Genomic DNA, 26,159 nt, shown 5'->3' on the forward strand with positions numbered 1-26,159 from the left:
AGGTTCTGCCAAACTTTGCAATTCTTATTCCTAGAAATTGTTCCAGTTTCAGTTTAAACATATTCTATGAATTCCAGAACTCCTCTATTACTCCACAAATATTTTTATGTATTTAATGATAAGAAATTTGGGTCAAAATAATACAAAGTCTGTTCAAAAACTTCATTTATTACAAAAATATTTTTCCTTTAGTTGGGGTTCTTAGTTTTGAGAACAGGAAAAAGTCACATCGGGCCAGATTTGGTGAGTAGGGTGAGTGGGGAAGCACAGTGGTCTTATTTTTTGTTAAAAACTCAGGAGTCCTGAGAGGTGAATGAGTCAGCATATTGCCATGGTGAGAAAAGCACCCACTGCTCACCCAACGTTCCGGCCTTTATTGCCTAACTCTCTCTCTTAGGAATTCCATAACCCCCAGGTAGTACTCCCTGTTGACTGTCTGGCCTTTAGGTGTGTATTTGTGATGCACAATCCCCTTTGCATTGAAAAAAAGTCAACATCACCTTGGCATTTGAGCGAACTTGTCCATCTTTTTTGGGGCGGGTGAATGTTTCATCAATCCATTGTGAAGATTGTACTTTTGTTTGTTGTTTGTTATGATTCTTGACAAGAATGTTTCATCCTCTTCTGCACAATCAAACACTTCATGACAGACATGAACTCGATGTTGTTCCTGGTCTGCTGTCATCAGGTAAGGGGTGAATTTGGTGGCATCTAGAGGCATTCTCAATTCATTAGTCAGGATTTCATCGCACGTCATATATAATTCATCGAATGTCATATAATTAGGGTAACTTCTCTTTTGGTCATAGTTACTGTTTGGGTTTGCAGGTGGACATTTGAATTGGGTGGTAAATTCACTGCTCCTAGGAAAATGTAAATAGATTCTAATGGCGTTTGATCTTTTAAGGGGGTAATCAATCAAGATGCCACAGTCTTCCACAAGATCCCTGAAAGTCAAACGTCAATTTGCATGTACGAGATTGTTGAGTTTCTCGATGTGGTGGTCATTGATCAATTTTGATGGTCTTCTGGATCGCTTGTTGTCTCCCACTGATTGCCACCCCTTTTTGAACCAGATAAATCACTCATATCATGCAGTATATTTCTTAGCATCCTTATCAAAGGTGTTGGTATTCAACTGAAGTCCCACGTAAAATTCTATAGAACAATTAACTCAAAAGTTTCAATCAAGGATTTACAGGTTCATGTAGAATTTCACGGAACAATGCTGCTCCTTCAAAGAGCTCATCTCCACAGATTTGATTTTTTGGCCACACTCAACGAATACCCCTTCACATAAACAACCGTAACTAATCAATAAAATGGTTGAAGTTAATTATTTGTGAAGTTTCTGCAAACACAATGCCTCCAAGTGGATTGAAAAATAACCAACTGGAGGGGTGGCATTAAAAAGTTTGGGCACCTTTGAACAGATGTCATAAGTCAGCTCAGAAAAGATTCATTTCACCTTCCTCTCTCCAATTTTTTCTCGACCAGAGTTAACTTTGCTGAATTCTTGAATATTTTATAATTTAAGGTCTTCGAATGTCATATAATTAGGGTAACTTCTCTTTTGGTCATAGTTACTGTTTGGGTTTGCAGGTGGACATTTGAATTGGGTGGTAAATTCACTGCTCCTAGGAAAATGTAAATAGATTCCAATGGCGTTTGATCTTTTAAGGGGGTAATCAACCAAGGAGGATGGAAGGTATGAAATATTTCTCCAATAGCTTTTAGGCACAGAAATGGTTGAGATTCTCTCTAAAAACTTGGTGACAGTGGAGATTATACTATGTGAATGCCGGCCATATATTTCCATGCCTGTAACCATGAATACTTTTCTTTGCAGTTAAACCAGAAGTGACCATGTATACTTTTCTTTGCAGTTAAACCAGAAGTGAAGCTGACGATGGATCCTCTGACACCTGTGAGTGAGGTGGACAAGTTAAACATAACCCTTCTATGCCGTGTAGAAGCTGGTAATCCTGAAACACTCCTGGCTGTTCGCTGGTATTTAGATGGTGAGCTATTGAAGGAACTCCCAGACTGCCGAGGGAACAACTCCATGGAAGCAATGTCAACCAACAACAATGATGACTTGTTCTGCGATATTGACCCAAGTAAATTGCTGCTGGAAGTTGTTGGTCGCAGTTTCCATGGCAACTATTCCTGTGAAGGCATGAACGAAGCCGGGTGGGGGCCATTGTCACAGGAAGAGGAGCTCATTGTTCACTGTAAGCCAACACATTACACTTATTACTGCATGAAGAGTTTAATATTTAGGGTGTAATTGTTCCACTCTCACTTGAGACCATTGACAAAAGGGATTTGGAGATAGAGGCTAGCTAGTCAATGTTATTTTGATAAACAAATCATCAAGTTGATCCCTTTTCAGTTGATCAAAAGGCTAAAACACATGATACTATCCCAAATATGTTGTGCTCACTAAGAGTGACTCAATTATTAGTAAATTGTTCACTTTAGTAATCCTAACCTTACATTTGTCGAAGAATTATTCTGGTCAAACACTATACACATGAGGAACGCTAGGTGTTATTATGCCCATCATATGTGTGATAATTGGGCTCTCTCTTTTAATGCTTTTATCTTGTGCTTCAATTTCAATTGGCCAAACTGTGCAAAGAATAAGGAACAATTTTTGAGGATATTGTCTCACAAATTGTGAAGCAATATCATATTGATATTGTTATAATCATATCTGATTAAAGTGCAGCTGACACATTAATTACATACTATTTGTAGTGCCACAGTGAGTGACCAATTGCTTGAATGGATACATATAAGGTTTGTATGGAATATCGGTGACAATTTTTTTCGTGATGTGTGCATCAGACCGGCAGATAAGTGTGCGCATGATATTATTAGCACTGATAAGATGACAGTGCACACCATTATTACCACTGAGCATTTGGCAATGCAAAAGATCCATGCTAAACTCGTCCCAAAGATCTTGACCAACAACCAAGAGCATAGCCAAGTATCTGCTTGCAAAGACCTTTTCTAATGGCATCGCAGCGATTCCCCAACCTCCTAACAGTCCCTTGTTAGCACCAGCAGACTATTTCATATTCCCAAGAGTAAAATCCTTACTAAAAGGACACCACCACCCAAGTGCCATCGAAGAAGCTTGCATGTGTACCCATAAGGATCTTCCGGAATACACCAACCAGGGAGCCGTGTAGTCTTTGAAGAGATACTTGAAAAAGTGTGTCATCACTCAAAGGGAGAAGTACTGCGAAGAATTTTGAGGCATTGTAGCAATATCGGTAATAATTCTATTTTCGTGATGCTTTTTATGCAAAGCATGTTGGTGTCTCGATGATTACATAAATAGCTGAGAGAATGCACTAGCACTTGTTTCAATATTGAGCTAGTCAATACTGTTGCACCTTCCCTAAGTACCCTTGGTATTCAAGTACTCATGAATGTGAAGACCTCTGGTGAATGCCTGAGTTCTCAGAGTATCCATTTGAATACAGTAACTAAACCGAAATTCTGCTTCCAAATGTATTCAAGTGAACGTTGCCCAAAAGTTGAAGCATTGACTTTCTCCCTGTAGTTGTTCCGATGAGATGAAGGGGGGGGGGGGGGTTTCATCTATCATTCATTATTGGAAATGAGAGAGGATAGGCAGCGTGTTTCAGACAGGAGCCAGTGTTTCACACCTCTCCCTCAATCTGCACTCCTAAAAGATGGCGCAACAGGAACGATAATAAAGAATAAAACTCGTAGAATAGATCACCAACTCTCATAGTCTCTAGATACACTGGGGATCATCAGAGGACTCATAAGCTCTTCATGATAAACAGTGGACTAGTTAGTTATTTACATAACCAAGGAGGGATCCAGCTTTTAAGTCTCCTATAGGGAGTCTACATTCACTTGGATAACCTACGACTTCTTGTACCAAAAATTTTGAAATATGTCTATCAATTCAAGGTTAAGATTCTGCCTCTTCACGTAATATCCAATACTATTTCTAGTTGGCTGTTGATTGAGTATAAAAAAGTTCTTTGTTCTTGGGGTATGGATATTTTTTACAATAAATGAATGGAAATACTTGATATAAACTTTGAAGCTTTATGTGAATGAAACTTTGCAGTATGCAAATGCCTAATGGGGCAAAGCATCTTGGGTAAGGATTTTTAAATGAATGAAATGCTATTTTGGAGTTACAGGATTAGATGATGGCTTAAAATTTCTTTGCTGTCATATTTTAATGTATTCATCCAATCAAAGTGCTATGATTTTGGTCAGGATAGAATGGTACAATGTTTGGTAATAAGCAGCATCAGAGTAATGAGGCTCGACTCCATACATTTTCAAACAGCAAAGTCCATAGTGTGAATCCTATTTCAACTCCTTCTTCCATTGAACTTTTTGCTAAGCAAATTGATAGCCTGCTTGTTTTGAATTAACAAGCAATGCACCCCAGAGATATCAAGCATTTTTCATTGAATTGGAAGGCAACAAAATTAACATATGCCCTAAACTCTGTAAGCATTTCAAAATGGTAACTGTTCTGATGACAATGGATGACCTGCAATTTAAAATAGATCTCGGGAAAACATTTGAAGGCTCGAAAACACTCTGACAGCACTGAAATTAAGGTCACTCCAAAAAATTGTTACTATTTACTCTTCAACTGATTGCGGGAACTGTCTGCTGCATTTGATTTTATTTTTAGCCCTGTTACGTTAATTATATTCCAAACTCAATGGATAGGTATGAACTCAGTCCCATTTTATTTGTTGTACAGATCCTCCAGGCCCAGCCACACTGGTGTACGACCCTCCACAGGTGCTTAAGAAAAGTTGGGTCACTCTCTCCTGTTCGGTGGAAGACCCTGGACGCCCTGAAGCAACTCCTAATTCCTTCAAGTGGTTCAGGGGTGGCCACCCAGTGATTGATGTCATGACAGCCAATTGGACCATTGAGCCTGTGACCCTGGAAACCCAGTCCAATTTCACTTGTCTGGCCGCCAACGCGGGTGGGGAAGGCGAGCCAGCAACTGTATACGTTGAGGTTGCTGGTAAGTGGTGCGGGGCATTAGCCCTTTGGCATGCGAGGTGTTTGTAAGGATCTACAGGGCATGTTAATCAAGTGTATTCATTTGCAGTACAGTTGTTGTGAAATATTTACTCTTTATTTCATTTCCATAAAATTGATTGTTGTGATTTTTAAGCTAAAATTTTCATTGAAAGCAATTTTTTGGGCTTCTCTTCTATGGAGTACTCTTTGTGTTATTGTAGTAAGATGAAGCGAGGACTTATTCTGGAATTTTTAGCAAACTGATTTGAACAGTATAAGAAATATATAGCAGAATAAAAACAGGAATGGACAGCAGAAAAAAACAACCTGGAATATTTAGATGGAATTTTTGCTGTTCGTACCATTCTGGAAAAAAAATAAAAATGAACTCAGTCCTTAGGATCCTGTGTTAGATGCAGAAATTTCTGTGGCCCAAACTGCAACAGGTATCAAGCCGAATGTTTTGTATGCAAGTGATGCCTATCGTTAGGGGGCTGATGACATCTACGTCTTAGGTTTTACGTTAATAATTCAAGGATTGCCCATTTACTTGCATGTAACACTGTTTCTCATCCCATAAAAGGTGATATCTGAACTTGAAAAAAATTAAGCAATTAAAAAAGAAGGCACCTTATTTTAAGAAAATCAGCAATTTTTTAATTCCTTAATTTAATACTCCCTCCCATGGACTTTGCCCCCAAAATTCCCAATAGGGTAGTGGGGATTACTGGAGCGATAGTTATAGAGTAATATGCAGCGGCAGGGATGACAGCCAATGAGGGGTCACCATAATATTGAATAAAAAGGTAGGAAAAAGCATGGTCAACATAGAGCAAGCATCAAATAGAATATGACTAGTGGAGGAAAAAGAATGACGGACGAACTTGGTCATTGTTCAGCTATACATGCTACCAAGTAATCATAAGGAAGATGCAGTCAATAGGATATGCGACCAGTTAGAGGGCATAATCGCATGTGTTCCTACAGAGACACATTTGACAATGATGGGGGATTGGAATGCGATGTTAGGCGAAGGAAAAGTTGTGGAAGAGGTTTAGAGATGACTATGGTTAAGGTAAGAGGAATGACTGTGGAGAGGAAGCAATTGAATTCTGCAGGAGACAGTGGTTAGTTATCACCAACACTTGGTTTAGACACCACAAAAGGCATAGGTGTTCATGAAAAATGCCAGATGATCCAGAAAGGAATCAGATTATATTATGATCAGGCACAGATTTAGGAACAACATGATAAATTCACAGTTTCCTGGTAGCGGATGTGGATGCTGATCACAATTTATTGGTCATGAAGTGTAGCATCCAATTCAAAAAGATAAGACAGGAAAGGTGGGTTAGGCAACGGTGTGTAGACGTGTTAACTGGATTGACAAGGAATTAGTATCAGCTGGCTGTAGAGAAAACAATGATTGAGGAAAGGAATTTGGGTTCCATTTAGGAAAAATAAGAATATAAAAAGGGATATCAAAAGCTGTGAAAGGAACTATAGCCTGTAGGACTAGGCAACTATGGATTAGGGAAAATATGATTCAAAAGATAGATGAGAGAAGGAATTAGAAGAATGTAAATACAGAGTTAGGAAGATGGAAGTACAAAGATTTAAATGATAAAATGAGAATGGTAATAAATAGAGCAAAAGAAGCATAGGGGAAACGACAGTGTGAGGATGTGGAAAGTTTCCAGAGGAAGGGTGGAAATAGTGTGATATACAGCAAGGTTAAAACAGGAGTAATAGGAAGTAAGAAGGGAAGATCTGTGTTAACAGTTAGAGATCAGTTGGGTTGGTGAAGTGTAAAAGATCCAAGAGAGATGGAAGGAATACATAGAAGAACAGTAAGGTAAATATGGAAATAGTCAAAGCAAGGTTAGATAGAAAGAGAACATGTCATAGATGAAGGTCTAGGCATACTCGATGATGAGATAGAAAGGACATTTAGGGGGATGAAATTAAATAAGGTCATGTAGGTGGACAACATTCCTGCAGAACTACTGAAAGGTTTAGCAAAATGTTGTATGAAGACTCTATATGGACTAATTTGTAGTTTCTCCGAGTAAGGAAACTGGCTGGAAGACTTCGTGAGATCAGTGTTAGTTATTATCCCAAAAAAGATAAAGGCTCCTATTCCGAAAAAGGTAAAGGCTATATCATGCAAGGACTACAGATCAATAAGTTTGATTTCCCACACAGCTAAAGTTGTCGTCAGGATCATCAACAAAAGGATAGAGAGTAGGGCAAATGATTGCTTAGGGGTTGATCAGGACTTGGTCCATAGCACTTAGAGTTGTTTTTAGGTCTTCTCATGTTGCCTCATTGCTACGATGTCATTTGCAAACCAGAACATGTTGGTTTCTTCTCCATTTGCCTAGACTCTTTTGATAACCAATTCTTGTGTTTCTTTTATTCTTCCAGGTATATCTTGAATATTGCTGGCGAGGGGTTGCATCCTTGCCTTACTCCTTTGTTTCTTTTGGCTCATATTTTCTTCCATTTTTCATTTGCATTGCTGTAACCTGATTCTTTTAGAGGTTATGGATAATTATTTTGTTGTTGTACTCCAATCCAAGCGCTTCTTTTATCTTGAGCATCTTGTTCCATTTGATGTTGTTGAAGGCCTTCTCCAAGTTCACAGATGCCACATATAATGGCTTGTTTACATGCCTCATTTTTTTGGCGAGAATTCTCAAGCTAACAATTGCCTCTGTTGCTCTTTGGTTTTCCTGAATCCGAATTGATTTTCTGAGGGGTTACCTTCTATCTTTCCTTCTATACTTTGGCTAATTATCCGAGTAAGGATATTTGATGCATGAGTCATCATGCTCAATGTTCCGTGTTCTTTGATCTGTTTTTGGTTTCTTCGGTATTGCAATCAATATACTTTTCTAGAAGTCTTCTGGTGTCTTTCCACTGTCGCAGTTATATTTCATTATTCCATAGAGGGTATTCCTTGCTTTAACCTGTGATTATTTCTCTGTTTATTTTGTCAACTCCTGGTGCCTTGTTGTTTCTTTGGTCTGCCACGGCTCTCTCAAATTCGCTTCTTAATATCTGTGGACCCCGATCGTCTTTACCTATCATGCTTTCCTCTTTAATTAAGCCATCTTCTATTGGTTTGGGAGCTTGATAGAGTACTTCAATGTATTCTTTCTATTCATTCCCAATGTGGTCATCATGTATTAGTATTTTTCCATCAGCAGCTCGTATGTATTGAGATTTTGTTTTTCTCTCCCTGAATTGCCTCTTCAGTAGTTTATCAGCCATCTCGCTACTTCTCTTTTTGATGTTGTCATTAATTTCCTCGCAGCAGCTTTCTATCCATTCTTCCTTTGCCTTCTTGATCTTTCGTACGACCTGGTTCCGCAACTGTTTATCTGTTTATAGAGGTCTTCTTCACTCTCATTTCTCTAATTCTTGTATTTTCTTCTTTCTTATATGGGACATTTTATTTGAGCTGTTACCCATGGCTTCTTAGATCTTTCTGCCTTACTTACAAGGAGCTCATCTGCAGCTTTGGCAATTATATTCTTTATTTCTTTCCATAGACTATGGAAAGAAATAAAAAATATAATTGCCAAAAATAAATAATATAAGTGCTTGTATTTTCATTATTTCCTTCTACTTCCCTTTCGATGGCCACAGTGAACTTTTCTCTTGCACTCTTTTCTTCCAGTATCTTTGTGTTACATTTGGGTTGTTATTTCTTGTTCTTCATCTTCGCATATAGTAGTCAGCTGTCCATGATCGCCACGTTGTGATTGCTAATTAAATTGCGCAGGGGTAGCTCTCACACTTCTGAAGTTGATTCTTGTATCTCTTCCTGACAAGGATGTTGTCAATTTTGTATCATGTTTAACTATTAATGAATAATATAAATTAATTCTTGTCTGATGAGGAAATTACCTTGAAATTGAGGAAAGAGGATAACTTGCTCAATGAATTCATTGCCAATTATAAAATAGAGCAAAAAGAATGAAATTTGCATGTGGGAGTGTAGTGAGCTCACATTAAGAATGCATCATAATCAGACATGCAATGCTCATATTTTGGACGTTTAATCTTGAGTTGGCTATGTTTGCTCCATGGATATTTTTGAAATTGAAGACATATAGTGCTTGTTTATATGTAGTATGTTTGTGGTATCAATAATGCTAATGCCTTTTTGTATTTAAATGCTCTTATGTCAAAGTAAGAATTTCATTTCCCTTTTCTTCCTTCTCCAATCACATCCAACTCTAGAGTGAGATATCTTATATGGATTTTTGTAATAATTACCTTAATCTGCTGTTTTTGAAAATTCTCAATTTTCAAAGAGTCCAAAAATAACATGCAAAACTCAGCTCATTTTTGTAGTCAATGCCAAAATGATCAAATTCTTTTATTTTTCATGGATCATAATTTTAATATTCTTGGTATTCAAAATACAATCTACAGACAAAAGAAACATTCATCAGCATTTGAAAATAAATATCTTATGAAATAAAGAAAACAAAGTAACTAAAGACTACTTCTCTATGAAGTGGTCACACAAATTCCCTCTGAGTATATTTTTCTAATGGTCATAAGACAAGTAAATGGAAAGATCTAGAAAATATCAATTAGAATAATTTGGTTATGCAATGGTATCTTTAGTTAGTGAATTTCCTATAACATTTGGGATGCAAGTACTATATTGATAGGTGATGTCTTTTTGTGAGCGCATTAAGTAAATTTCACAATCCATGCTATCTTTGAGTGAATGCATGAATGATTTTGATCCTTTTCAGCACCACCTGCCTTCATTGAGAGGCTACCACCATACCATGGTGCGCTAATGCATGCTGAGCACGTCAGCGTGTCTTGCCGAGTGGAATGTTCTCCTATCTGCCAAGTGCGGTGGTTGAAGAACGGTCGGCCCCTCCTTGAAGACGGGACACAGTCATCTCTCTATTCTATTCGGACCAGCGAGCTGCCTCCCGATCCAAGAACTAATGACTTCAAGTCAGTAGTGTCCACATTGCTGTGGAATATGTCAGCCTGGCCTGAGGGTCGCCTGGATAGGATTCTAGACAATGCAAATTACACATGTGAGAGCACAGCCAATGCAGTTGGGCCTGGAGTGACTAGTACCACTTTCTTTGGGGTTGAATGTAAGTGATCCGGCTGACTCATGTAAATCTGCATTTTTTCCATTTCCTCTTTCTTTTGGAGATTTCATTATGCCAACTTTCTAATTATCATTGTGATGTGTCAAGCTTTTTGAAATCAAATTTGAATCAAGTCATTTAAAATTGAAGGAATCACATTGTTTTAAAAGAGTCATAACCCTTAAAGCTGTCTGAAATGTTGTTTTGCATATTTGTAGAGGACTGCAGGAGAAACATTCTTGTATGTTCTACTGGAGCTTACTCCCAGTCACTTGTATATTTTCTTGCAAGGTTTGCATGACATCTTTCAGCAGTAGTATGACATCTTTCAAGTCATCCCTGTGTTCATTTATTGCACCGTTATGCCAACATTTTTGTCATTTTTCTAATACAACTTTGGGTTTTGACAATTAACCTTCTGGTCACATCTATTACATCCCAGACATCCCATTTTGTATGCCATGGACTCTCAATCAGCTCACTCATTACACATGAGGTGAGGTCTGAGGTGACGTCTGTTCAAAAACTTCCAGAATTTAATTTACTACCAAAAAATACTTCACTAGCAAATTATTGGTCAGAATTCCCTTCGAGCTAGTCCCTTTCCCATACAAGCACACTTATCCCAACTGTGTTTAAACTCTTTGAAACAGTCTTGGATGTGCACAACCTCCTCCGTCGAATGTTTCTCTATCTTAGGAATGGTGGAAAATATTTTTCCTTTCTGGGAATTTTTAGTTTGGGGAACAGGAAAAAGTCACATTGGACCAGACCTGGTAATTAGGGTGGGTGGGGAAGCACTGCAGTCTTATTTTTGGCTAAAAACTCACAAGATCTCAGAGATGAATGAGCCATTGTTATGGCAAAGAAACCTTAATGTTCAGGCCATTTTCTAGTGATTCTTGCTCTTGGGCGTTTTATAACCACCAGGTAGTGCTCCCTGTTGACTGTTTGGCCTTTAGGTGTGTATTTGTGATGCATAACCCCCTTTGCATTGAAAAAAAGTCAACATCACCTTGGCATTTGAGCGAACTTGTCCATCTTTTTTGGGGCGGGTGAATGTTTCATCAATCCATTGTGAAGATTGTACTTTTGTTTGTTGTTTGTTATGATTCTTGACAAGAATGTTTCATCCTCTTCTGCACAATCAAACACTTCATGACAGACATGAACTCGATGTTGTTCCTGGTCTGCTGTCATCAGGTAAGGGGTGAATTTGGTGGCATCTAGAGGCATTCTCAATTCATTAGTCAGGATTTCATCGCACAAAACAAAGGAGATTCCACACCACACCTCTGCAAGTTCTCTGACAGTCAAAAACGGATTTTCATGAACAAGTTTGTTTACTCTCTTGATATGGAGTAATCAGTTGAAGTTGATGGCCTTCCAAAAGGCTCATAGGCTTCCTCTGATTGCCACCCAATTTTGGACGGTGTAAACCAGTCATAACATATGCGGTATGCTTCATAAAATCCTCACCATAAACCTTGGTAGTAACTTAAATGTTTCCAGGAAAGATTTGCAGTTTCATGCAAAATTTCTCAGAGCAACGCTGCTCCTTCATAGAGATCATCTCCATGGATCCGATTTTTTGCCGCACTCCACGAGCACCCCTTCACATAAACAGCTATAGCTAATTAATAAAACAAAATATCAACAGTTTAGTTGAAGATGGTTAGTCAGGAATTTTCAGTGGACACAATGCCTCTAAGCGGATTCAAATACAATCAATTGGAGGTGTGCTGTTCAAAAAGTTGGGGAACCTTTTTGGACATATGTTGGAAGTTTGGGAACCTTTTTGAACATATGTTGCATGTTCCGTCGAACCTAAATCTCTACACTTACTTTAACCATATATTGGTCTCTCTCATATTTATCCACAAAAGTATTAATAGATAGTTGTAAAAGCTTTTCATGCCTTTGCATGCTGTTACGGTTTGAAAAACCTTAAGAATTTTACTAGAATGGGCATCAATTTCACTCTGCAGATCCTCCAGAGAACATCACCGTGGCACCCCAGATTGTAAGCGTGGTCGAAGGGCAAATTCCTGATAAGATGGAATGCAGCGCTAAGGCTTATCCTGAAGCCTCTTACCACTGGTGGAGGAGAAGAGCATCTGATAATGATGGCAGCTCGTCCAACAGCTTAGTCATCGATCCACAAACCAGTTCCATTGTAGTGAAAGGTAAGGCACTGGTTCTAAATTATCCTGTGCCACGTACTGATGGAGGAGAGTACATTTGTGAAGCCTATAATCGTCATGGGAATGCTACAATGAAGACCTACGTCAACGTTCTCCGTAAGTATTCTTTGTTACATATTTTTTCATTTTTTCAAATTTTGATGTTGAGAAATTCTGTACGTAGCTTTCACCGTGCAACTAGCTCATTGTGCATTCTTGTTTGGATCCATGCAGACAAGCCCGAGTGCGGCATTACTCAGACAGAAGTAAATGGGAAGCTGGTGTTAATATGTCGTGCGAGTGCCAATCCTGGTGAAGTGGATTTCTTCTGGAGAATAAAAAATGGCAGTGAGAATGAAACAGTGGAGGAGAATGTGGAGTCTGGAGGTCCACTCTCAAGTATTCTGACCCTGGAGACTCGGGTTGAGAACTTCCGAACATACCTATGCTTTGCCAACAACTCTGTGGGCATGTCCATCCCCTGCGAGAGGGATGTCACTGGTAAGTTCAATGTTTTCCATTTGAAATCAACGCATTTATGCCTGTCACATAACCTACCCAATGGTGTGTGCCAGATGGTGTTCAGGCATCAAATGAAAAGAAACGTGGAAACGGGGGGACTCATAAGGGATTGAAGTTCAAATAATGACAATAATCTTTATTGGTTCCTATGAGACATTTTTTAACACACATGGGGCACATCACATTGTCTGCTCATATTCTTTGCAGACATTATAACACGGAGTCAGCATATTCTCAAAACGAAAATGTAAGGTTACAGAGTTAAAACCAAAACAAGAACCTGGAGCTTTAACAGGAGTATCTTCATTGAGTTATTTATGATTAAAATCATTTGCCAAGAATAAGCGACACGAATTAATAAACTGTATAGTATTGATGCTCACAAAGGAATTGATATCTAGAAATCAGGACATCTTTTTGTTGCTATCACACATTGTTGGAAGATAGGAAAAGAGGGAATAATAATAATGTAATAATCTATGTGACTGAATATCTTTCAGTTCCCTTATCTGTGATATGCATGGCCTAAATAGAAATTGTAAGTTAGGATGAAAATAATTTTGAGATGAATGAAATACCATGCAATAGGAAAATGATAATTTAATATGATTTAACTTGTGTACTTTGAAGTACAAAATCATTTCAATAATGTCATTCTAGTGTTTCAAATATTCTTTTCTTGGATAAAATTGAATTGATGAGTATAGGCATTGTAATGACTCATTTCCCTTCATCATAACAATGTTTTAATGAATTAGGGTGCCTATTGTTTTTCCATCTCAAGGTCATGAGTGGAGCACCCAGAACACTCAGGAACAACCAAAAACAATCAAGTTGATCAGAAGGGATTTCTCCTCTCATTTACTAGAATTTGTCAATCATTTGAACAGTTACTATACCTACAGTACAAAGAGTAGTAAGGGAAGTATGGTGTTACAAGTCAAGGAGATAAGTAGAGAATGTATGATATGAAGGCATCTCAGGCAGGTCTCTACAGCACATACATATCTAGCAATTCATTGAGCAGTGTGGATAAATTGAAACTTGAGAGAAATTAAAAAGCTTAAAAAGTAATGTTTTAAATTTGTATGCTGTTGCATGACACACCTAACATTGTTGAATGCTGCCTTATTTGATATATTGACTCAGTCTATATTCCAGGAAGTGAATTTACTCAATAAAGTTAATATTGTTTGTGAGCTTAAGTAACCCAATTGAATAATTGTTACACCCAATGTAACTAGTTGCATATAATAAAGCAGAGTGTGAAGGATGCTCCATAGTCACAGTTACCTTAGTCCAAAGAGTATGTGATCCCAGTTAGAGAATACTAATTTCAAATTTGGGATGCTTGTGTATCTGATCAGTACAACTTGACCAAACTCAAAACTCCATGGCTTTCTGGGTGCCAGACACCCCTGGGAAACAGAGGAAAATATACTTCCCCTAGTTGTTATTATGTTTGTTTTTGAATTTGTGTTGCTTATCACTAAGTTTAGTTCAAAATAAGCTCTCTATCGTCTCCTATCAAACTTATGGACGGAAGGGGGATAACAGGCCTCCACCCTAGGCTCTTTAATTACTCCATTCCCCAGCCCATAAGGTCAACTTTTCAACTCCAAAAAATGCTCTAAAATCATCCTTTGTCTTATCAAGAGTTATACAGTTGAACCTTGCTTAGTGAGTACCTCCCCTAACAAGTGACTCACATTACGAGCAACGTAATTGGTCCTGAAAATTACTCACCTACCAAGCGGTTTTTAGCATAATGATTGTTGGGGAATTCCAGTAATTATTGCGCGTCTGCTAGTTCAGTTTGTGCTCAGCACTTGTTCTGCTAGTATCTTAGTGTCGCTAGTTATCACACATTTTTCCAAATTTGTGTTCAGGCTTATGATTGATGATTTTGTGTGCAAAATTTAATAATATTATTAATTGTTTAAAAAATGGTTCAGAGGAAAAATCCATAAGAAGAAAGCTATAAGAGAACAAATATAACAATAGAAATGAAAAGTAAAGTCATTGATAATTGGGAGCAAGGTATGAGCAATGACTATTTATTGTAAACTTTTGGCCAAAGTTGTCTTCGGCTACCATTAGTACTTGCTGTACAATTTGTCTATATTTAACATGTAAAGTAGGGCATTGTAAAAGTTATTTACCTAGGACATGTCAGGTAAACTATTATAATGATGGATAACATCATTAAATATCTAAGATATCTTAACATAAATGTTTTAAAAGTGTAAAATTTTCACTGCTAAACATAATGCAGAATAATTGTTTAATAGAAATTAATGTAACACATCACTTAATGCTTCCAGCTTACCAGGAAAAAAGTAGTAAGTTCAGAATTTCAGGTATGAATGTTATCTGTGGGAATAATAGCTCTAGTTTGAAAAATGCCTGCATGGTATGATAGCTCTATTTGAGGAAGGGAGTATGCAATGATGTTTCTTTTTTTAAAATTATGATAACTTTTAGCTTGTGTAATTGTAAGTTTTATATGCATGCTTAGCATGTTTGATATTCAAGTATAAATTTTATCTCAATTATTGTACATACATTTCAATTCATCCATTTGCATACAAAATCAATTTAATGTTGTATATTTCAATATTTCATTTATCATAACCAATGATCTTGATGAGATCTTGGTGATTCAGTTGTGCATGCCACCGAGCAACCATAAGGAGGAAGAAGTGGATAGGATATACGATCAATTAGAGGACATAATCGCATGTCTGTTTTTGCAGGGAAATATTTGATAGTGATGGAGACTTGGAATGCGATGATACGTCAAGGAAAAGATGGTGATGAGGTGGGGGATTACTGGGTAGGTACGAGGAATGACCACAGGTAGAAAGCAATTGAGAGTTCTGCAGGAGACAGTTGTTGGTCATCACCAACACTTGGTTTAGACATCACAAAAGGCGCAGGTAAACATAGAAAATGCCAGGTGACTCAGAAAGGTATCAATTAGATTATATAATGGCTAGGCACAGGGTTAGGAAAATTGTGATCAATTTGCACAGCTTCCCGGGGTTAGATGCTGACTCTGACCTCAATTTAGTTGTTATGAAGTGTAGCGTCCGTTTCAAAAAGACAAGGCTGGGGCGGCGGTTTAGGAAATGGAATGTAGAAGCATTAAATGGATTGACAATGAGGAGTTCCAGGAGGCTGTAGAGAAAATCATGGAGGATGGTAAAGAGTTGAGTTGTATTGAAGTAAAATGGGAATGTATCAAGAAAGGGATATCGAAAGCCGCAAAAGACACTATAGGAACCGTTAATGTGAAAAGGACTAGGAAACCATGGATCACGGATGAGATGATTACAAAGATAGATGAGAGAAGAAAATAGAAGAATGTAAACAGAGTTAGGCAAAATGAATTACAAATAGTTAAATAACAAATTGAGATGGGCAACAAATAAAGCTAAAGGAGCAAGGCGGAAGATGCAGTGCAAGGATATGGAAGGTTTGCAGAGGAAAGGTGAAATTGGTGCGCTACACTGCAAGGTTAAAACACAATCAGGAAGTAAGAAGGTGCTAACAGTTAGAGATAAGTTGGGTACATTCAATAGTTAACATAGAAAAGATCCAAGAGTAATGAAAGGAATATATAGAAGGACTGTATGGGAAAGAACTTAAGTCAACAAAGTTAGCCATAGAAAAGGAATGTGACGTAAATGAAAATAGTTTAGGTCCAGGCATACTCGACCATGAAATAGAAAGGGCATTGAGGGAGATGAAACTAAATAAGGCCGTGGGGTTGGATAGCATTCTTGTGGAACTGCTGAACTTTTTAGGCAAATGTGGGAGGAAGAGTCTATATGGACTGATTTGCAGTATCAATGAGGAAGGAATCTGGCTGGAAGACTTTGTGAGATCAGTTTTAGTTCCTATTCCAAAAAAGGTAAAGGCTACATCATGTGAGGACTACAGGACAATAAGTTTTATATCTCACGCAGCTAATGTTATTCTTATGATCATCAACAAAAGGATAGAGAGTAAGGTAAATGATTGCTTAGGGGATGATCAGTTTGGGTTCAGGAAGGGGAGAGGTACGCGGGATGCCATTGCAGTAATGAGATCACTAATCAAGAGGAATATAGATTACAATCAGGACATATTTGTCTGTTTCAAAGATTTCAAAAAGGCATGTAATACAGGGTTCGTCCGGAAAATAAGTGTACTGAGCTCAGGAAAAAAAATTTATTACACTTTTACATATCTTAAGCTAATATTCCTCAAAATAGGACCCTTGTGAGTCGATACACTTGTTCCAGCGGCGTTCCCATTCCTGGAACGCTCCCGCGAAGGCATCATCGGGAACCTCTCGAAGACTCGTCGTCGACCTCTTCTCTGCCCTCCACGAGCATCTTGTGCCACCGAAAGATCATGTTTCTGGACATGGCTGACTCCCCGTAAGCCTGGTTAATCATACCGACAGTTTCGGTAGACGATTTCCCAAGCTTTACCGCAAATTTGATGGAATAACGCTGCTCCAAAAACTTCGGCATCGCGTTCCGTGACGTGGGTCGAGCGTGGAGGTTCGCGTTAACAGAGCTCCTCACTACACCACAGCTCAGAGCCGACTGCCTTTTTCAGCGTCGCTTGCCAACATACCCCCCTCCAATCGCAGCCCGTCAGAGCGGTGCTGGGCGCGCCTGGAGCGGCGGGAAAAAATCAGTAGTCAGTACACTTATTTTCCGGACGAACCCTGTACAGTGAATTGGGAAAAGCTAATGAGTATAAAAGTGAAAGTATTATATAAAATGGGAATAGATTGGAGGGACAGGAGGCTAATTCGCAACCTGTACATATCTCACACTCCTCAGGTGCGAGTGTGGAACGGGGAGTCCGGATGGGCAGTGTTAGGAAGAGGTGTTAGGTAGAGTTGTTCATTATTACCCTTGCTGTTCAATGTATATGTGGAGGAAATGATTAAAGAGGCATAGGAAAAAATGTAGGTAGGAATGAAAGAAGGAGGGGAATTCATAAAATCAGTAAGGTTTGCTAATGACCAAGCTTTATTTTGTCAGTCAGCCAAGGGGTTACAAGCATTGCTGAGTGGATTGGAAATTCAGTGCGATAGATATGGGATGAAAATCAATATAAATAAAACAAAGGTTATGTGATTTTCCAGAAAGAAAATGGCTAAGCTAAACATTAAAATAGGAGGGCAAAAACTAGAGCAGGGAGAACAGTTTATGTATCTCGGAAGTGTTTTGGACCAACACGGTCAAACTAGTAGGGACTTAAGGAGAAGAATTGCATTAGGCAAATAGGGTTTTACAAGGTGGAGGGAGTTGATGACAGGGACGTTGAGTAAGGATGTTAAGAAAAGGCTCGTAAAAACTTTGATTACGAGCATAGTTATGCATGGTGCGGAAACGTGGTCACTGAAGCAGGACGATAGGCGTAGACTGGAGGCTTTTGAAATGTGGGTGTGGAGAAGAATGGAAAAGGTGAAATGGGCCAAAAGAAAAAAAATGAGGAAGTACTAGATATGGTGGGCGAGAAGAGGGAAATTTTGGGAGAAATCCTAAGGAGGCAGAAAAAAATGAATGAAGGGCATATTGATCGGCAGTGGGATGCTGAAAACTGTGATAGACAGGAGAATGTTGGGCAAACGAGGAAAGGGCAGGAACAGGATAGGGATGTTGGAGGGGATGAAGGGAGGAAGGAAGTACACAGAGATGAAGAAGTACTTGATGTAGAGTAGATTGCATTTTGTTAGGAGTCACAAAATATGTATTTGGTAGTTTTGTCCATCCAAAACCTACCTTAATCAGTAGATTACTCTATAATAATAGTATTTCATTAAATTCTTACACTTGGGACCAGAAAACACTGCATATTTTGGAAAATAATGTTCTGGTTTTATGTAAGTTCCTAATGATTTGCCAATGCAAAAAGTCTCCTGGACATCGTGTTTCCCAGCTCTCAGTTAAAATTCTTGTGGGAAGAGTCAATTTTATGAATATGAACTTCCTTCTCAGAAAGGTTCTTATAGTGGACAGACTTTAAATGTCATTTATTTTTTTGGATTCATTTTGAGGAAGCATTTTATTCATTTTTTCGGTCTTTATACATGCTCATATACTCCTATAGAATAATTTTAGAGTGAATATATCATATTTTGTTTTCACAGGCACAAAATATTGTGCATACCTTTAATTAAATAATTTTTACACTCAAAGATCCTTTATCTGAAAAACTAAATATCTTCCAAATATATGTAATGCAGCAATATTTTCATCACCATTATCCCTATGCTTGTAACAATTATGTCATCATTGTTGATGACTTGTAGGGTGAAATATTCAATACTATCGTGATTAAAATAAATTCATGGATTGGATGAACATTTTGAAATACAGCAAACATAAGTTTGCAGGAAATATTTTTTGAGTATCTTCTTTTGAAAGAAAATCACATAAAAAGTGTAGCAGTTAACCAAAACAAAAAATAATTTTTTTTGGAAATAGATGTTTCAACTGGAATTTGATGAGAGGTACAATATTTGTGTTGAATTGAAATTAAACTGACTGAATTTTCTTTCAATCAGACTTTAACTTTAAGGTCAAGCTCAGTTAAAAATAGCATTAAAATTTCATAGACTGTGTTAAATATTTACAGTAATTACTTTATAGGGTCTTGGTTGTAGAGACTATTGGAAGTTTAAGTCTCTAATAACGGTCACTGTGTTTATTCCTTGCTTCACGAGAGGCCATGCACGCAGATGATCTCTGATGACTCTCGCCTCCAGTCCCTCTGTCCTGCTATTCTTGTCCAACTGCCACTGTGATCAAAGCAAGCAAAGGCTGGTCCACACAGCCAAAACAAATGTACCCTCCAGCTGCTACATACCTCTAATGTATTCATTGCACATCCTATCCTTGAATCCAGAAATACAATTATACCTTTTAATATTGGATGACTTTCTTTTCCGCCCAAAATAACCCTCTTTTAAAGTAATTTGGGTGTGCCATAAAAATCTTGAACAGTAACCTATATTTTTCTTTCAGTTGTATAACAGATTTGTTCCATTTTCATGATGAGCATCATGAATCATCACGAATCATTCATCAAATGTAGGTTTTTTGATACAGATCTCCCCTTGAGCCTTATATTTTACTAACTCTTTGTGAGAAATTCTTCTTCGTAAATTTCACTTTCAACGAATCATTTTCATGCCTCCTGTATTGTTTTATGTACTTAATTCTTCTCTTTATAGCTCTCCTCCCCGTTCACATTTCCTTCCACCATTCTCATTAATAATTATCATGGCTTAAAGGATGTTTAAATTATTTTTTTTTTAATTTTTGTTTTCATGGTTTTCAATGGTCTTCTACTTCCATCGCCCATCCTCCATGGGAATCCTTCATTTCCATGGTTTTCCTCTGTTATTTTATTCACAGATAATACTTTCTACTTATCTTCTATCTTGGGAAACATTATCAATACTTATCTCTTATTGAAGAGTTTTCTAGCCATGAGTTACCCATTTATTGCTCCAGCACATTTCTCTTATTCAAGAATGCTTATTTGGCACCTGTTAATGGCATTTCTCTAACTTTTCCACAAAGGTGGAGTTACCTTTCCCTGTATATAGGTTGCAAATATGCCCAAATCGTCTTCACTGTATATTTTGTGTAATGGCTGTTATGCTTGTATTCTCCACTCAGTTCACTGCAGTATCATGTGCAGTTTTGTTCTACAGTGCATGTAACATTTATTATATTAATTTCATTGATATATATATATATATATATATATATATATATATATATATATATATATATATATATATATATAACATTTTGGCAAGAGTTATTTTTAAGTAATATATGTATTAATAACTAGGGCTTCACAGGTTCTCAAAGTTTTGGGAACCCAGGACTATGGCCTGGAGGGACAAGTGTAAGCAAATGTTTTCATCTACGAATTAGTAGATTTAGTCCACAGACAAATGTAAGTCACAGTCTGCTAAAACAGTATTCAATCTGCTGTGTCCATTTTTAACAGTTATTCAGTCTTCAACTCAGCATTATAATGAACTTGTACATTCAGAATCAGCCCAATATTAGATGTGCATCATTTTATTTATTTTTTTATGTTTATGCATGTGTGCATGTTATATGCAACAATGTTACGACAAATATTTAAATGTAAATGCAAAAATACACTCATTTTTCATGTTACTCAGCCTGAACCACGGCTTAAGTGCAGTTGAAGTTGAACTAGTTTGAAATTAATTCATTAGTCTAACTAAGTGTCTAACTAGGTGTCAGCTCCTTTAGTCAACCTAGTATCCTATTATCATACCATTTAATATGATGTTGTTAAATTTTTTCTTTTTCTGGCTCAATTTCTTTTGCAGTAAGCCAAAGCTGGTGGAAAAAATTAGAGAACGATAATGTACTGATAATTGTGGCTATAATAATTGGAGCTGTTGTCATGGTGATCATCGTGTGCATCATCATCATCATAGTTTGCCGGAGGAGAAGGGCTGAGGATAAGTGTGAGTTAAATGAATCCAACAAAGAAAAATACTTTATGAGGACTGTCATGTTCATGTTCAAATAATTTGACTAAAGTATCTACTCTCTAACTTGTTTGAAAAATGTATGAAGACTTTACTAATGGCTAAAATTAAATGTCTAAAGTTTCCTTAGCAGTGTGATTTACTAAATGAGAATGCTTTGAATTGTTATGTACCCAACTTCATTTAATTTTTGATAAGTGAACTTTCAAATTCTGTAATCAGTTCAGTTTGTATTTGCATTTGAAGTTTGATTGCATGGCTTAAAGTGAACTGAATTAAAATTTTGATAACCCACAAATCATTCATTCATCATTTGGATTACCATATTAGGCTTGTGTTTCTCTCCTCTACATGTATGATTTTCATTTTTCTAGACAATAATCCTGTGGAGATGGAAGAGAGAGAAAAGTAAGTGGCTTTTGAATTTAATGTGGAAGTTATTTTATGTATAAATAATGATTAATGTTGTCACGGATTTTTCCTTGGTCTCAAGATATTATTTTACAGCACAAAATAGAATTTCCACACACTTAGATTATGTAAAATGTGCTCTAATGTAATTTTCATCCGCAGAAAGTAAATCAAGATGAAACTCCCAAGATGTGCAATTTGCTGGTGAAATGGACGTTTGGCTTTACTTCATAAGCAAGCTCGGGAAATATTCTAATAAGCTCAAAGATACTCTTTCACCAATTTGAAAATTCTTCATTTGAATTAAGCCGGTGTTTTTCAATTTTTAATTAATAATGTTGCTAGTTTTCCTAAACTCACATTTCACATGAGGGATGCCACTTTGGACATTAAAAATAAATGCTTGGAAATCAATCACACCTTTTAAACGTACTCAGTCAATTACCTACAGGCTAAAATCATCTGCAATATAATTTAAAATTAGTGGTTGGCATTATTAGCATGAAATGGAATTTAAATTAGAAAATGTCTCCAAAATATATTTAATGCTACTACCATCAACCCATGTGGTTTCTTGGTTTTTACATATTGGTTTTTGCATATTGGTTTTTGTATTTAAGTTTTTATTAATAATTCATCATTTTCAAGCACATAAAAAGATTAATTTTTAATGTAGAATGAGAGTTGTATCTGTTAGAAGAATATAGATTATTAGTCAATGGTTTCTACAAGGACAAGGCTAAATGATTCATTTATCCATCTCAACTAATGGAGATTAGATTCAGGGTTTTGCAGTATTCTAGTCAAAGAGAAAATTGTATTTTTTGTTCATATACAGTTACAGCTAAGTTACATGGTCTGAACTGCCTGCATAGTACTGCTTCCCTAGAATCTAAAACAGGAAGGTTCTGATGGAGAATTAGAAGGGCTCAGACCTACAGAGTGGCTTCAACATTTTTCTGATATTAGCTTGTTCACCGCTCATATAATTTTATCCTTCAGATGTAATTCCTAGGATTTCTTTGATTTCTGCATTTATCAAGCATAGTACAGAAAAATACATTTTTAATGAAGACAGTACATTGATACTTTTCTTGAACTCACAGATAATTTAGATAATCTTGTTGAACCATTTGCTTCTTGACTTTAGCAAATAACTATAAAATCTGCTTTGGTAAATGATAATAGGTAGTCTTACCTTTCCCAGACTTCTCCGAAGCATTATACTTAGCCACAATATCATAAACAGTTGTTCCATGGTTCCCAAAGAATTGAACTATTTTGAATTATAATGCCCAGCGCGAACACTTTCGATAATACCAGCTCTTCGATTGTACTCTGCACTTGTACGTAAAATCTCGACCACTTTGAGGTTATGACTGTTTACTAAATGCCTATAGCTTCCAAGAGCGTCAATCGCGACCTCCATTGAAACTACGATATGATGGGAAATTCAAAATTGAAATTTGTCTGGATTTAATTGCCACACCCTGTAAACTCTGATGCTCAAAGAACAGCTCAAATCCCCCCTATGTGGTGATATAGGTATCTCATTTGTGGTATTCATTTCTGCATTTTTTTCTGTATTAATGAAATTCTCTCATCTTTTTAACTCATTAATATAAGTACAAAGAAAATAATGCAAATCTTTGTTAGTATTCAAAAAAATCATACTGATTTGAAGTCATTGGTGGCACTAATAGATTGCTGATTACAATTCAACCATCCATAACCAATGGAAGATAGATAGATAGATAGATAGATAGATAGCGGTCTTTATTTGGGCGAAATTGAGACCAAATGGTCCCTTCTTCCATTAGATAGCATGCATAGCAGTGGAAAAATGTTGAAACATCACCACCACCAAAGAAAGCAAAGGCCAGAAAGATGATAGCTTCAGTTTGCTTGGATGCGAAAGGGATTTATCTGATAGATTATCTACCCAATGGTTATTATCTCCCCGGTGATTATCTCCCGAATGACTGGATAATACTACACTAACTTCCTGGACCAACTATAGCAAATGATACACAAAAAGACTAGGTCTGACAAGGAAGAAAGTCATCTTTCATCAAGACACTGCACACCCACTTACAAGTGTCATTGCCATGGCAAAAAATATGTGAACTAAGATAAGAATTGTTGCCACACCCACCTTATTTACCAGATTTAGCTCCATCAGATTTCCATCCCTTACCCAAGCTCAAAATTTTCCTAATTGGATGGATACCCTCTTCAAGCAAAGAACTAACAGCCAAAGCAGACAAGTATTTTGCAGGCCTGAAGTAATCTATTTTTCGAGATGTGGTCAAGAACATTGCTGGATCAAGTGTGTTAGGGCACAGGAAGACTACATTGAAAAATAAAAAGGTTTAGCTAAGCTAATTCATTTATTTCTATTCCATTCCGAGAACTATTCAAATTACCCTTGTATGTACTGAATAAAATAAATTGAGAACATACGACATAAAAAATAGGACTGAATGAAATAACTTGGAATAGGTCAGTCCATTCCTTCAATCTTTCATTGGCATAAAATCTTCTGAAGAATATTTGGGCCCTATGCCTTGTAAAATCTATGCTTTTGGCTGTGTCAATTAGAAATGGCTAGAGTCAGCAAAGAATGGATGGTTTTTTTACTATGAAGGTCAAATTTGACCAGTGGACCATTTGGCAGGTGCCTGGGGAATCACCAAAGGGTGTGCCTTCAAGTCACCAAGGGGACTAATGATATCACCATTCGTTTGCTGTTCTCTCAATTAATTTACAATCTAAAGTTTAAAAACAAAATAATAATGATGCAAAGACACTGCAGCTTAGCTGTGATTCCTTTTCCTTTGGTACACTTTGTAAATACCCTTACTCACCTGATTGGACTGTGCTTGTTACTAAGCTTAAAATTCAAATGTCCCAGTTACTGTGCCAGTTACTTGTCCTTTTCCCCATTCTCCTACTGTCAAATCTAGTGAAATATAAACATGTACAGTAATAAATAGCTATGAATCAATTCTTCTGTTTGGTCCAACTTCTGGTATGCAGAGTGCTCATTTGAGTTTTTACTTGAAACCAGGCATGAATATACTAAAGTTCAAAATTGTTCATAATTTATGTTCAAAGATAATATCTTGATAACTGTAATTTATCTAAATCACTAACCAAAATTGTCAAAACAGTAACTGATATCACTATACCATATAATTAAAAGCAATAACCAATAATATCAATGCAGACCAATTAAAAGAGACCACATGTTAGCATTAGCCACCAACATGATTGCTATTTATCCAGCCACTACTTTAGCAGATAGAAAGAAAGCAACTGAGGGATAGATAAAAGGATCCTAATGCTGTCTCACTTTGTTCACCATGCACTTGCTTACGATTTTTGAAGCACATCAGTATGCCATTTAATGTCTGCATATTTGCCATGAAGCAATCAGCATGCATAATCCACTTTGGACTATTCTCTGAATCACCCAGCACAAAGTAAATAGGTATCATCCTTTTGTTTTTTCGGCCACTTTTTGCCTTTTGGTGTATACTCCTGAACCACATTTTTAGAGCTTTGAAATGAGTTGACATGGATATTAAAATTTAACATATGCACAGTTAAATGTTATTTTAGGATGTGAGTGAGATTAGTTCAAACAGAATTTGTGCATTCAAAAGGCTCTTATTTCCGTAATTGTTTAACTTCAGTGCCATCTGTTAAAGGTCAGACCTTAAGTTTGATCCAATTAATCAAAGTTGCACACCTTCAGTTTTATTGTTTATAGTGATAAAGGAAACTTCGGAGGTGAATGGCAAATATCAGCTTGTCCACTTATTGTTTGGGAAATATTTAATACGATTCTGCCATATCCATGGAGAAAAAATTCATGACCCATTTTTAAAAATGAATCCCTCTTTGCACTAATGAGCTAGAGGATCCATTTATCCTTCATTCTGTTTTGTGATTCTGAAGTATTTCTCGGAACTGCTCAAAGTTCAACCAAGCTTGACCTCACATAAATCTTTTTATGAGTCTCAAAAAATATCCAAAGGTGTATCCCTTCTTGCAGGCTTAAACTTATGGCGTAGGAGAGTATTGAAAATATGAAAAAACAATACTACCCTTGATTAACTTTCTGCCACTTATAATAATAATAATAATAATAATAGCTCCACCGAAAGTTCACATGAAAATTAATTGCACTTTTGTTGTAATGCTTTTTAAAATGTCACTTATTGAATGATAATTGTACGTGTATACTCGTAAAAAATGTCAGTCATCACAAATGTTTGGACAAAGTTTGTAGAC

General features: G+C 36.9%; 1 protein-coding gene across 1 annotated transcript in view; it reads left to right on the forward strand.

The window, feature by feature from the left end:
- nrm (neuromusculin) overlaps positions 1-26,159 on the forward strand; it is a 692,888-nt gene that overhangs the window by 633,004 nt on the left and 33,725 nt on the right. The window contains exons 11-18 of the mRNA XM_071593903.1: positions 1,887-2,234; positions 4,781-5,053; positions 9,831-10,193; positions 12,179-12,490; positions 12,608-12,874; positions 15,220-15,237; positions 21,285-21,425; positions 21,824-21,857. Of these exons, the coding sequence (XP_071450004.1) occupies positions 1,887-2,234; positions 4,781-5,053; positions 9,831-10,193; positions 12,179-12,490; positions 12,608-12,874; positions 15,220-15,237; positions 21,285-21,425; positions 21,824-21,857 (1,756 nt within the window). The remainder of the gene's footprint in view (positions 1-1,886; positions 2,235-4,780; positions 5,054-9,830; positions 10,194-12,178; positions 12,491-12,607; positions 12,875-15,219; positions 15,238-21,284; positions 21,426-21,823; positions 21,858-26,159) is intronic.

Source organism: Hetaerina americana, unplaced genomic scaffold (genome assembly GCF_022747635.1).
Source record: "Hetaerina americana unplaced genomic scaffold, ioHetAmer1.1.p SCAF_6, whole genome shotgun sequence".
Classification (NCBI taxonomy): Eukaryota; Metazoa; Arthropoda; class Insecta; order Odonata; family Calopterygidae; genus Hetaerina; species Hetaerina americana.